At 40.7% G+C, this 12,323-nt stretch overlaps 1 protein-coding gene and 1 pseudogene across 1 annotated transcript; both read right to left on the bottom strand.

Annotated features, from left to right (window-relative positions):
* Window positions 1-3,553: 3,553 nt before the first annotated feature.
* Window positions 3,554-6,879, bottom strand: LOC128283836 (uncharacterized; annotated as a pseudogene).
* Window positions 6,628-9,643, bottom strand: LOC108471603 (uncharacterized). Its single transcript, XM_017773200.2, has 3 exons — window positions 7,647-9,643; window positions 7,227-7,553; window positions 6,628-7,006 (listed from the first exon to the last, which is right to left on the bottom strand). The coding sequence occupies exons 1-3, from the start codon at window positions 9,641-9,643 to the stop codon at window positions 6,628-6,630; spliced, it is 2,703 nt and encodes a 900-aa protein (XP_017628689.2).
* Between the last annotated feature and the right edge of the window lie 2,680 nt (window positions 9,644-12,323).

The following is a 12,323-nucleotide window of genomic DNA, read 5'->3' as shown; positions in this document are numbered from 1 at the left end:
TATGAATAAGAAATCAATTTTAAAAGAAATCTCAAATAAATCACACAAATAAAATATAATAAGGTTTTTTAAAATAAAATAAAATAAATAATAGGAAAAAGAAAATTTGGAAATATAACTATATAAACTACAAGAAAATTTTAAATAGGTTATAGATGTAAGAATTTAAAAGAATAAACAAGGAAAAAAAAGAAATGATATATCATATAGTAATGTACAAATGAATTTTAAAATAAATATCACAAAGTAAATAATTTGAATGAAAGCTTGAATTGTAGCAAAATAATAAAAAAATAAAGGAAAGAAAAAATATACATGCATAAAATATTAAACATAAAAAATATAAAAAATAGAGGTATTTAAAACAAACAAAATATACAATCAAAATAGGATCCCAAAGAACCCAATTGTACATGAATCAACTAAAAAAGGAAAAATGTATAATAAATTTAAGAGGAAAAAATATATATATATAATAAATATAAAGAGAACATTTATATAGAATAATATGAAAGCAATAATCTATTTGACACAGAGCTGATTTTATCGTAAATTACATACGTATAATAACAAATAAGAATTATTTAAATGTAATATTACACGAAAAGTTTGAAATAATATCATGTAAAAGGAATTTTAAAAGCAATATATAATTAGATAGTTAGGAAGGAAAAGAAAATAACAAAACAAATTGACATACGGCCCAACTAATTCAAAGTATTTATAAAAGTTTTTTTTAACAAAAATATATAAAAAAAGAAATAAAATAAATTAAAACCTTAGAATTAGCGAAATAAAATTCAATTGAAAGAAAAGCAGACTCAAAGGGATAATTAATAAATATGAAAAAATGCATCAAGGACCAAAACATAAACACACGCAAATGCGCGGACCAAAAGCGCAAATGTGCCGAATCCCCAAATCGCAGTGCCCAGGTGCGGGCTAAATTGGAACAACGCGCAAGATCCAGGGGCAATTTAAAAGAATAAAAAAATTTGAATAGGGTCTGATTGAATGTAGGAGCAAAAGAAAAGGATTAAACGTGAAAATTCCCCATTTTGGAGTCAAACGTGTGGCCCCTACCATTTAAAGGCCATTAAATGGCATTATGCCATTTCTTGTACAAAGAACCCTTTTTTTTAATTCATTTTTCTATTGTTATTTCAAAAGAAAGAAACAGAAAGCTCCTTCTTCCCTGCTCCTTCATCTTTTTTACTAGAAATCCAACCTAGCCTTGTGCCACCCTGGAGGATCATCGGTGCCACGCACCTCCACCCCACCGTCGGTTCACGGATCAAGACCAGGAAGGCCTCCTTTCTTTCTTTTTACTTAAAATCGGTTTATAAAAAAAAAGAGAAAAAAAATATGAATCAAAAGAAAGTTTCAGGAAGAAGAATGAAAAAATCACCTTTCAAAACTTAGACTTGATTTTTGATTTACTATGGATCTCTCTTCTCTATTATTTCAGCTATTGAACTTATCAGGGGCCACCAAAAAAGCAAAAAAAAAGTCCATTTTACAATGTTTTTGAAGACTTTTATAGCCTTTTTTACAACCATTTCTTGCTTGTTTGTAGGTTCAGTCGAGCACGTCTCTGATGTGGCCTAATAGAGGAGCGCACAACTCGGAGGGATGAGCGACGTGTGGTGCTTGGGAACTTCCACGGTTGCGCTGAAGGTGTTAGCTGTTAGGATTTCTTTTTTCTTTACTTTTGCTAGGCTCTGGGCTGTTAGGGTTTGTTTTGTATTGGGTTTAATTTACTTAGTTAATTATTTTAGGTTTTAAGTGTATTGGGCCCGGGCATAAATTGGGCTCAACAGCTGCCCCTCTTTGCTCGTTGCCATGTAATGGGAACGAAGCAAAGATTACAAAAGCTAATTTTGCCCGGTCCTGTCAGATCTTGGCTTCTTGGTGTAACCTTATCGCAACCCACTGCATCCTATTGCTTCCAAATGTCTCATAGTTGTTTCATGAAGATACGATTTATTTGAACTTTATCTGCTCCACTCTTGCTCAACGAAGATAAGATCTGTAATTTTAGCCTGTTACCCTACTGCTTAGGGGGTTAAGGCGAGTCTTTGACTTGTTCCCCCACTGCTTGGCGAGCCCAAATCTGTAGACTTTAGTCTGTTACCCTATTGCTTAGTGAAGATAAGGCTGATGATTGGAATCTGCTCCATCGTCGGTACGTGGAGATAAGATTCATTAAAATTCGACCTGCTTCACTCCTGCTCAGTGAAGATAAAATCTGGTATTTAGCCTGTTCCACTCCTGCTCAGTGAAGGTAAGGCTGATGATTGGAATTTGCTCCATCGCCGGTACGTGGAGATAAGATTCATCAAAATTTGATCTGCTTCACTCCGCCAGTGAAGATAAGATCTGGTATTTAGCCTGCTCCACTCCTGCTTAGTGAAGATAAGGCTGATGATTGGAATCTGCTCCATCGCCGGTACGTGGAGATAAGATTCATCAAAATTCAACCTGCTTCACTCCTGCTCAGTGAAGATAAGATCTGGTATTTAGCCTGTTCCACTCCTGCTCAGTGAAGATAAGGCTAATGATTGGAATCTGCTCCATCGCCGGTACGTGGAGATAAGATTCATCAAAATTTGATCTGCTTCACTCCTGCTCAGTGAAGATAAGATCTGGTTTTTAGCCTGCTCCACTCCTGCTCAGTGAAGATAAGGCTGATGATATCTGTAATCCTGCTACATTATCCATTGGGGAATCTATCTTTGAAGAGTGATATGCTTATGCTAGATGATTAGGATGCCATGATTAATATGAATCAAATGCTCCTAACTACATGTATTATGGATGTTAAATGTACAAAATGCAAAATGTCATGAGAATGATCCATTTTTAATCTTTGGGTTGTCATCGCTCGTTGTTTACTAAGGTAACATCCCTAACATATGCCTTCTTGTTCAGCTTGGTAGAAGAGGACTTGAAGATGTGGTTAATCCTTTATTTCTCATACGTTTCAAGCCCTTTTACACTCAGTGAGTTCTAAATAACTGTCCTGTTTCAGGTTCTCGTATTGTTTAGAAACCTTTCAGAGTAATATGCAAAACCTTCTTTTGAGAGCATTATTAGTTCATTAATCATTATAAAAATACTCGAAAAATATTATAATAATAGGTAGAACTGAAATTTATTCGAGTTAAAATTTGCGAAAGATGTATCAACAAAGAAAGCAATCATTGTTTGAGATACAAAAACAGATGAAAAGGAACAGAATAGGTCCCCCAGATTTCGCAGTTTGAGCTTCTCTGTACGAACTCCTCGAGGACCTTTTTAAACTTGCCATGCGCTCAGAGGATCTATAGCATTTCGTTGATGCCCCAAGATGTAGCTTATCCCCTCTTTGTCGATTCAAGTGTAGTGAGACTGCCGCTTGCCCCAATTTGGAGCGAAATTTGAATTGCCCTTTGTGGGTTTTCAACTCAAAACCCCTTTGGTCTCAAGGCGCCCTTTTACGGGTTTTCACCTTGGCCTCTCCTTTTTGTTTTTTTTTTTTTGGCGCCCTTTACGGGTTTTCACCTCGAGTGCTTCAAGCAAAATATCTTTTGACAGAATCTGAATTTATCGGGTTAGGCAAGCTCTTGCCATCCATCTCTGCTAGTATCAATGCCCCTCCAGAGAAAGCTTTTTTTACCACATAGGGTCCTTCCCAATTTGGCATCCATTTCCCCCTGAAATCTTTTTGCATAGGGAGAATCTTTTTCAACACTAAGTCTCTCTCATGGAACACCCTAGGGCGAATTTTTTTGTTGTAGGCTCGCATCATTCTCCTCTGGTACATTTGGCCATGACGAATAGCCTTTAGCCTCTTCTCTTCAATCAAGTTTAGTTGATCGTAACGAGATTGGATCCATTCTGCTTCGTCTAACTTCAACTCTGATAAAACTCGAAGAGAAGGGATTTCGACCTCAATAGGTAAAACTGCCTCCATCCCATAAACCAATAAGAAAGGTGTTGCCCCGGTAGAAGTTCTGACAGATGTCCGATAAGCATAAAGGGCAAATGGGAGCTTTTCATGCCAATCTTTGTAAGTCTCCGCCATCTTCCCCATAATCTTCTTGATATTCTTATTAGCTGCCTCAACCGCCCCATTCATTTTCGGGCGGTATGGTGATGAGTTGTGATGTTTAATGTTGAACCAATTGCAGACTTCTGCTATTGCGCTGTTGTTCAGATTCAACTATCGGATACGATTCTTTCTGGTATACCATAACGACATATGATCTCCTTCTTCAAGAACTTGCTGACCGCCGACTTTGTGACATTGGCGTACGAAGCGGCCTTTACCCATTTGGTAAAGTAATCAATGACCACAAAAATAAATCGATGTCTGTTGGAAGCCTTTGGCGAAATTAGCCCAATGGCGTCTATGCCCCACATTGAGAATGGCCATGGGGAAGTCATAACATGGAGGGGTGAAGGAGGCACATGGATCTTGTCTCCATAAATTTGACACTTATGGCATTTCTTAGCGTAATTGATGCAATCTCCTTCCATTGTAGACTAGTAATATCCGAATTTCATGATTTGTCGAGCCATTGTGAAACCATTGGCATGTGTCCCACAGACACCATCATGGACTTCCTCTAGAATTTTCTTTGCCTCAACAGCGTCAACACATCTTAACAACGCCTGATCCTTTCTCTTCTTATATAGGACCTCACCGTCTAGGACATAGTCACTGGCTAACCTCCTCAATATTCTTTTATCATTTTCGGTTGCTTTATCTGGATACGCACGGCTCTTCACATATTGTAAGATATCATGATACCAAGGATGATCATCTCTATCTTCCTCTTCATCAACATTACAGCAGTGAGCTGGGGCCTCACAAATACTCATCTGAATTGGCTTCATATCCTCCTGTTCATTTACTTTGACCATGGAAGCTAGTGTAGCCAAGGCGTCAGCCATCTGATTCTCGTCTCGCGGGAGGTAATGAAAGGTAATATCATCAAACTTTTCAATTAACTCCAGGATTAACTTTCGATAACTGATCAATTTGGGATCTCTCGTTTCCCACTCGCCTTTAAGCTGATAAATTACCAATGCAGAGTCTCCGTACACTTCTAATACTTTGATTTCACGGTCTATAGCTGCCCGAATTCTTATGATACATGCCTCGTATTCTGCCATGTTATTTGTACAGTCAAAATCCAGCTTGCAAGTGAACGGATAATGACCTCAATTTGGGGATATTAGTACTGCCCCAACTCCATTTCCAACGGCATTTGATGCTCCGTCAAAATTTAATTTCCAGGAATGATTTTCAGACATGTCCCCCTCAGCGATTGCTACATACATTAGATCTTCATTGGGGAAATTGAAATTCAAAGGTTCATAATCCTCCAAAGATCTACTAGCTAGGAAATCTGCTATTGCACTCCCCTTCACAGCTTTTTGGTTTACATAGACTATGTCAAATTCGGAGAGCAGAATCTGCCACCTGGCCATCCTTCCATTTAAAGCGGTTGACTCCATCATGTATTTGAGAGGGTCTAGCTTTGAGATTAGCCAAGTTGTATGGTACAACATGTATTGCCTCAACCTTCGTGTTGTCCAAACCAAAGCACAACATAGCTTCTTAATTGGCGGATACCTCATTTCACACTCAGTAAATTTTTTACTGAGGTAATATATCGCTCTTTCTTTTCTCCCTGCCTCATCGTGTTGGCCGAGCACACACCCCATCGAATTATCAAATACTGTTAAGTATAGTATCAATGGTCTACCAGGGCTTGGTGGTGTTAGCACTGGGGGACTAGACAAATATTGTTTAACCTTTTCAAAGGTTTTTTGGCATTCATCATCCCATACCCCAGGATTGTGCTTTTTAAGAAGACGGAATATGGGGTCACACTTCTCTGTCAGTTGCGAAATAAATCGTGTGATGTAGTTTAGTCTCCCTAGAAAACCTCGGACTTCTTTCTGAGTTCGTGGCGGAGGCAGCTCTTGTATAGCCTTGACTTTATCAGGGTCGACTTCTATTCCCTTCTCACTGACTACGAAGCCGAGTAACTTTCCAGACCTAGCTCCGAAGGTGCATTTTGACGGATTAAGCTTTAATTGGAATTTTCTCAACCTCAGGAACAATTTCCTCAACACTCGCACATGCTCCTCTTCAGTTTGGGATTTTGCAATCATGTCGTCAACGTAGACCTCAATTTCCTTGTGCATCATGTCATGGAATAAGGCTACCATGGCTCTTTGGTATGTGGCTCCTGCATTCTTCAACCCGAAGGGCATCACCTTGTAGCAAAACGTTCTCCATAAAGTTATAAACGTGGTTTTTTCCATATCTTCAGGATGCATCTTGATCTGATTGTACCCGGAGAACCCATCCATGAAGGAGAACAGTGAATAGCCTGCCGTATTATCCACTAGAGTGTCTATGTGAGGCAATGGAAAGTTATCCTTTGGGCTGGCTTTGTTTAAATCTCTGTAATCCACACACATCCGTACTTTCCCATCCTTCTTAGGGACAGGGACGACGTTGGCCACCCATTTTGAATAATTGACCACATGTAGGAACCCAGCATTAAATTGCTTATTGACTTCTTCCTTTATTTTCATTGCTACATCGGGCCTCATCCTTCGGAGCTTCTACTGAACTGGCTTGTATTCCTTTTTTGTAGGGACACGGTGCACTGTGATATCGGTACTTAAACCAGGCATATCCTGGTATGACCATGCAAAGACGTCCTTGAATTCTTGCAACAGCTCAATGAGGTTCTGTCTTGTTTTCTCATTAACGCAAGTGCCAATTTTAACTTCCTTCCCCTCTTCCAGGGCCACAATCTCAGTAGTCTCTTTGTGTGGCAGGATCTGTTCATCTTCTCGCTCCACCATCCTTAACAAATCGGGAGATAAACCACGATCTTTGTCCTCTTCAAAATCTTGAAATCCCTCAAAGCGCATATCTTGCTCAAAAGGAGATTCCGGGCTCGTATCAGCATTACTCATGACGTTGACATCCGGGGGCCTATTATAAATATAATAGAATACCAAAAGAAAATGAAATGAATAATTCCTTTGTATGGTATGATTGTGTATGACATGAAAAGGAAGAAAGAATAATTGCTCGAACCGATATATGAAAATGCATTTTTATTGAAAATAATAATGTTTAAACATGAGCCTATTTCACAAAAGATTCTTATTGTCCCTAGGCTAGAAGACAACAAGTGGGTTTTGAATATTACTCTATGTTATCTCTAAAGATTACAGGAATTTCTTCTACAGTCCAGTTATTCAAAACACTCCTAGGCTCATACGGGCAAATGCCCGATAAATTCCTTTCTATTGCTTCCTCTTCAAATGTGGCGTTGACGTTCCAAATTCCCATCACATCTCCGGCCCTTCCTTCTTTTATCCTCTCATGTGCAGAATGAATAAACCCCCCAGCTACAAATGTTTGGGAAATATGGGGGAAGCTCATCGGTTCCCAACTGACTTCTGTCCCACTCAATCTCGCTTTCCGCTGTTCCTGTTTCCTCTCGAACTCTTTCTTCACTTGGCTTGCATCTGGCCTGAATCCCAAACCGAAGTGATCCCACTTGCCAACCAAGACTGGTACTCTAACTTATCCATGGAGGTGCTTCCCGAGTCCTCTGCCAGGTAACACCCCTTTCCCAACTGTCAACTGCAGGCTCATTTTCGTAGCTCCTGATATCCTAGGTATCGGAATCCTGTTTCCTTCAGCTATAAACATTGCGTTTACAAACTCTAATGATCGAAATGAACATTCAACTGCTTCGTTGTCATTCTCTATGTAGGGTGCATCACTGGTAACTGACGCAATAATGTCCTCCTCCGCATTTATTGTTATTAGCCGACCCTTAGTAACCATCTTTAGCTTCTGGTGCAGCGAGGATGGCACTGCCCCAGCTAAATGAATCCAAGGTCTTCCTAATAGACAGTTATAGGAAGGCTTAATATCCATCACGAGGAAATTTACCTCGTATGTGTTTGGGCCAATCTGAAGAGGTACTTCTATCCTCCCCATTACTTTCATTTCTGTGCCATCAAATGCTCTTACTATGTTCTGACACGTCTTCATATGAGAACTGTCTATAGGTAAACGGTTTAATGTAGCCCACGGTAACACGTTCAATGCGGACCCATTATCAACTAATACTCCGGGTAGCGTATACCCCTTGCAACGTGTAGTGACATGTAGAGCCTTAGTAGACCCCCTACCCCCTGGTGGTATCTCATCATCGCTGAAGGAGATGAAATTGTCAGCGCTTATGTTACCGACGAGACGGTCTAATTTGTTAACCGAAATGTCATCCGCAACATAGGTCTCGTTCAACACTTTCATCAATGCTTTACGGTGGACCTCCGAATTTAACAGCAGAGCCAATACCGATATACGATCCGGTCGTTGGTGTAGTTGTTCTACGACACTATACTCGCTGTGTCTTAGGAACTTCAAAAACTCCTTGGCTTCAGTTTCCATTACTGGCTCATTAACCTGTGATTCTGATCCCCCTGCTTCTTTCTTAAACATGACGAGTTTCCCTTTTGCTGGTTCGACTTCTATGTTTGACGTGTTAATCGAACCCTCCTTCTCTGAAACTGTTATACTACAGTTATAATTCCAAGGCACCCTATGGCTATCTTTATAAGGGGAAGCTGTTGGCTTCTGGATTATAACTCTTGGTGTAACTCTTGCTTCTACTTCACTAACTCTGGGCTTCGAAATAATTATCATTGGACGACTGGCTCTGCCACCTTCTTCACTCGACTCTCCTCCTAGAGAGCATACATCCTCCTCTTCGACAGACTCAAAGAACTCCAATCCCTTATTATCCATTAGACCCTGTACTAAGGCTCTGAACTCAATACAATTCTGGATCTCGTGATCTTTCTCATGATGGAACTCACAGTAGTTCCGTGTATCTTGGATTTTATCTCCCAACCCTTGCGGGACTAAACCTCTCTTCTGCATCTCATTCCAAACTAGCTTTAATGGGGTTGTCACCTCCGCGATATTCAGCTTGACTTTCCTCCCCACATTCTCAATTATCGCATTTACCCCTTTATCAGTATGACTGGGTAACGGATTTCCTGTACCAGGTGTATCATCAAATTTTAGAACACCTGCTTTGATAAACCTTTCCACGCACCTTTTGAATGAGGTACAGTTTTCTATCGAGTGCCCCATAATCCCTGCGTGGTATTCGCACTGAGCATTCGTATCGTACCACTTAGGGTATGGGGGCTGCAACGGCTCTAAGTGGAAAGGAGCCACTACATGTGCATCAAACAGACTTTTGTACAACTCCCTATATGTCACTGGTATGGGAGTAAATTGAAACTTCTCTGTATTCTGTCTCATGTTAGGCTCCCGCCTTGGTGAGGCCTGCTGGCCTGTGACTATCGCCCTTGACTGATTAACGGTGGTCAGTTTTGCGTAGCCTGAGCTCACATTACCTACTTCACTCTCTCTTTTCTTCGGGGCTGACCTTCTCGTGTTCTCCCTGACTTCTATCTTACCTGATCTTATGGCATTTTCTATCATTTCGCCAGACATTACTATGTCTGCAAAGCTCTTGGTTGCGTTACCTAACATATGAGTAATGAAAGGCGCCTTCAATGTATTGATGAAGAGCATGGTTGTTTCTTTTTCTAGCAACGGTGGTTGGACCTGTGTAGCGACCTCTCTTCATCTCTGAGCATACTGCCGGAAGCTTTCGCTTGGCTTCTTCTCTATATTCTGGAGTGTGATCCGGTCCGGTGCTATATCTGTTATATGGCCGTACTACTTCATGAAGGCCTGAGCTAGGTCCTTCCATGACTTAACTTGGGTACGACTCAACTGATTGTACCATTTGGCATGCCATTTCACCAAACCGTCATCAAAAATGTGAATCAACAACTGATCATTATTGACATGACCCGTCATTCTCTGACAAAACATCGTGATGTGAGCCTCAGGGCAACTAGTTCCGTTGTATATTTCGAATTCTGGCATTTTGAACTTGGGAGGTAATACCAAATCTGGGACTAGACTCAACTCTTTGGCATCTATTCCGCAGTAATTATCAACACTTCCCAACCCCCTGAACTTCTCCACCAACCATTTATATTGGTCCTCCATTTGTTTGGGCAGTTCTGTCTTTTCTTTTTCCAACTCTGCTGCGTCGTCGAAGTCAGGGACCTGGGGGTTTGCTAGATTATCCTTAGGGTTGGTGCTCGATCCCATGGGAAGTTTATCGTGCCGAGGTACCAGTTTGATAAAGAGGTTGGACATTAATGACACCCTTGGTGGTTGTGTTTGCATGTTCTTGGCGCAAAACTTGTAGGACAAGCGGAATCCTCATTGTCATTTCTCGTGTCAACCATAGGGCCTTTTCCTTTGTCGACCCTTCTTTAAACAAGCGTGTCGACTTGCTTATCATGCTATTTTGTGATTCTAGCATGTTTCTCTGGACTCCAAGATTTGGTCTCTCATTTCTCTTGGATCTTAGCTACCGCTCTTGCATCTGAGCCTGCAGTTGCTCTTGCATCTCCTTTTGCATTTGCTCAAACCTCTGATCCATATCCTTTGTCTTCCTTCGTGTGTAGTACTGGTGTTCCAGGGTAACTAGATAAATGGCCACTAATTAATAAGGTTTTTTTGTGTACATGATGTTATGCGATGCAATGTAATGCAAATGCATGGCATGAATGCAAAAAGGAGACGTCGATTCGAATTCAATTTCACTTAGAAAACTTCGCTGAAAAACAAAATCTTTTACATAAAATGAATTACATATACGGTCTTGCCCTAACACCCAAAGCTTTTACTTTCCTAAGAAGGCAGGCTAACTCTCGCCCCCGATCTGATTCTAACCCATATTTAACTCCTAGCACATCTACTTGGATCGCCAAAGTCTGTAAATGATCAGCCACCTCTCGTATCTGAGCTATAGCTTCACCCATTAAGTAATCCCTATCTCGGACCTGATCCTGAGATCGGTGAAGTTGCTCCCCTAGTTGCTCATTATTTGCTTCCAATAATTCAATTTGATTCTCACAGTTCTGAAGTGTAGCTTCAAGTTCTTCTATTTTCCCCTTCAAATTCTCGATCTTGCTTAGACTAGCTCTTAAATCAATTACTGAGTTACGACACCGATGTTGCTGTAGTGCCGTTTCTAACTCCTCCACCTGAGCTCTTAACATCTGTTTTTCATTCTGGCTATCGTCCAAACTCTTTTTACAAGTGACTTCTCGAGCCTGAGCATCGTGAAACTTTCTTTCCCACCAATCGGTCCTAGCCCTTTCCTCTTGGATTTCTTGCCTCCACTGTTCAGACGTTTTACCCAAACCAGCATTTCTCATTGACTTATGCAGCTGCTTGTAATCAGTCTTCAGACTGTCTAGGTCCTCCTCAACTTCTCTCTTTCTTTTTCTCAAATTCTCAGCCTCGGATTTTTGAACGTCAACATCCAGCTTTAAATACACTTTTTCCTCCTCCAACTGCTCTATTTTCCTTTCTAACTCCGAGGTTTTCTTTTCGAAGTCTTGCTTTATAATTTCCAATTCGGATGGGACCACTCGCAGATATTCCTCTATCGATCGAGCTTCTTCTAAATTTGGCCTCGGGATATTATCGTTAACCCTTCTACTCTACCATTCGTTATATTCAGGAGTTACCATTGGATTCACAGCAATTCCCTTTATCCGGCAAGTTTGGGTCCAGGCATTATAAATCTCACGGCTCTTTTTCTTGGAGTCTTTCTCCCCATATGAGAACCCACTCTGAGCTAGCCCTTGCATCATTGGTATAAATTGTCTTGATCTATATTGCCTCAATACAAGCAGAGGGGCGTATCTAACGGCTCCCCAAATCCCCAACAAAGGGACCCAATCATAACTCCCACATCGGTAAAGAATCTCATCGGAAACCATCCAAGGGGCTTTCCATTCGATATCCTCCTCTTGGAGATTTTGAAGTATCGCCATCCATTTTTCCTCTGTTATGTCATCTCTTCTCGATATGGTCACTATCTCCTTCAAAGGTGAGTAATCTCCGAGAAAAGGTCGGTAAGAGACATTTTCTACCTTCCAAAAGTGGCTATGAAACCATACTAACAAGAGTTGTGCACACCCAATAAATCTGCCTTCACCTGACCTCCGGCATACACTCAAAGATCTGAAAGTCTCAGCCAGGATTGCAGGAACTGGAGTGACTCCTTTACCTAGTCGGTCAAATAGATCGGCGACTGCTTCATCTACATGCCTTAAAGCCTTAGGGAAAATAACCAAACCATAAATGCTCAAGGCGAAGACATCAACTCTTTTCTTCATGT

The sequence above is a fragment of the Gossypium arboreum genome, chromosome 11 (assembly GCF_025698485.1).
Source record: "Gossypium arboreum isolate Shixiya-1 chromosome 11, ASM2569848v2, whole genome shotgun sequence".
Lineage (NCBI taxonomy): Eukaryota > Viridiplantae > Streptophyta > Magnoliopsida > Malvales > Malvaceae > Gossypium > Gossypium arboreum.
Note: the sequence above shows the minus strand (reverse complement) of the source record. Positions and strands in the feature narration are given on the sequence as shown.

Coding starts and splice junctions, on each gene's coding strand:
- LOC108471603 (XM_017773200.2), bottom strand. CDS start 9,643: ATGCTCTTCATCAATACATTGAAGGCGCCTTTCATTACTCATATGTTA. Junction 7,554..7,646: donor TTGACAGTTGGGAAAGGGGT/GTTACCTGGCAG, acceptor TTTGGGATTCAG/GCCAGATGCAAGCCAAGTGA. Junction 7,007..7,226: donor ATCTTTAGAGATAACATAGA/GTAATATTCAAA, acceptor TATTTATAATAG/GCCCCCGGATGTCAACGTCA.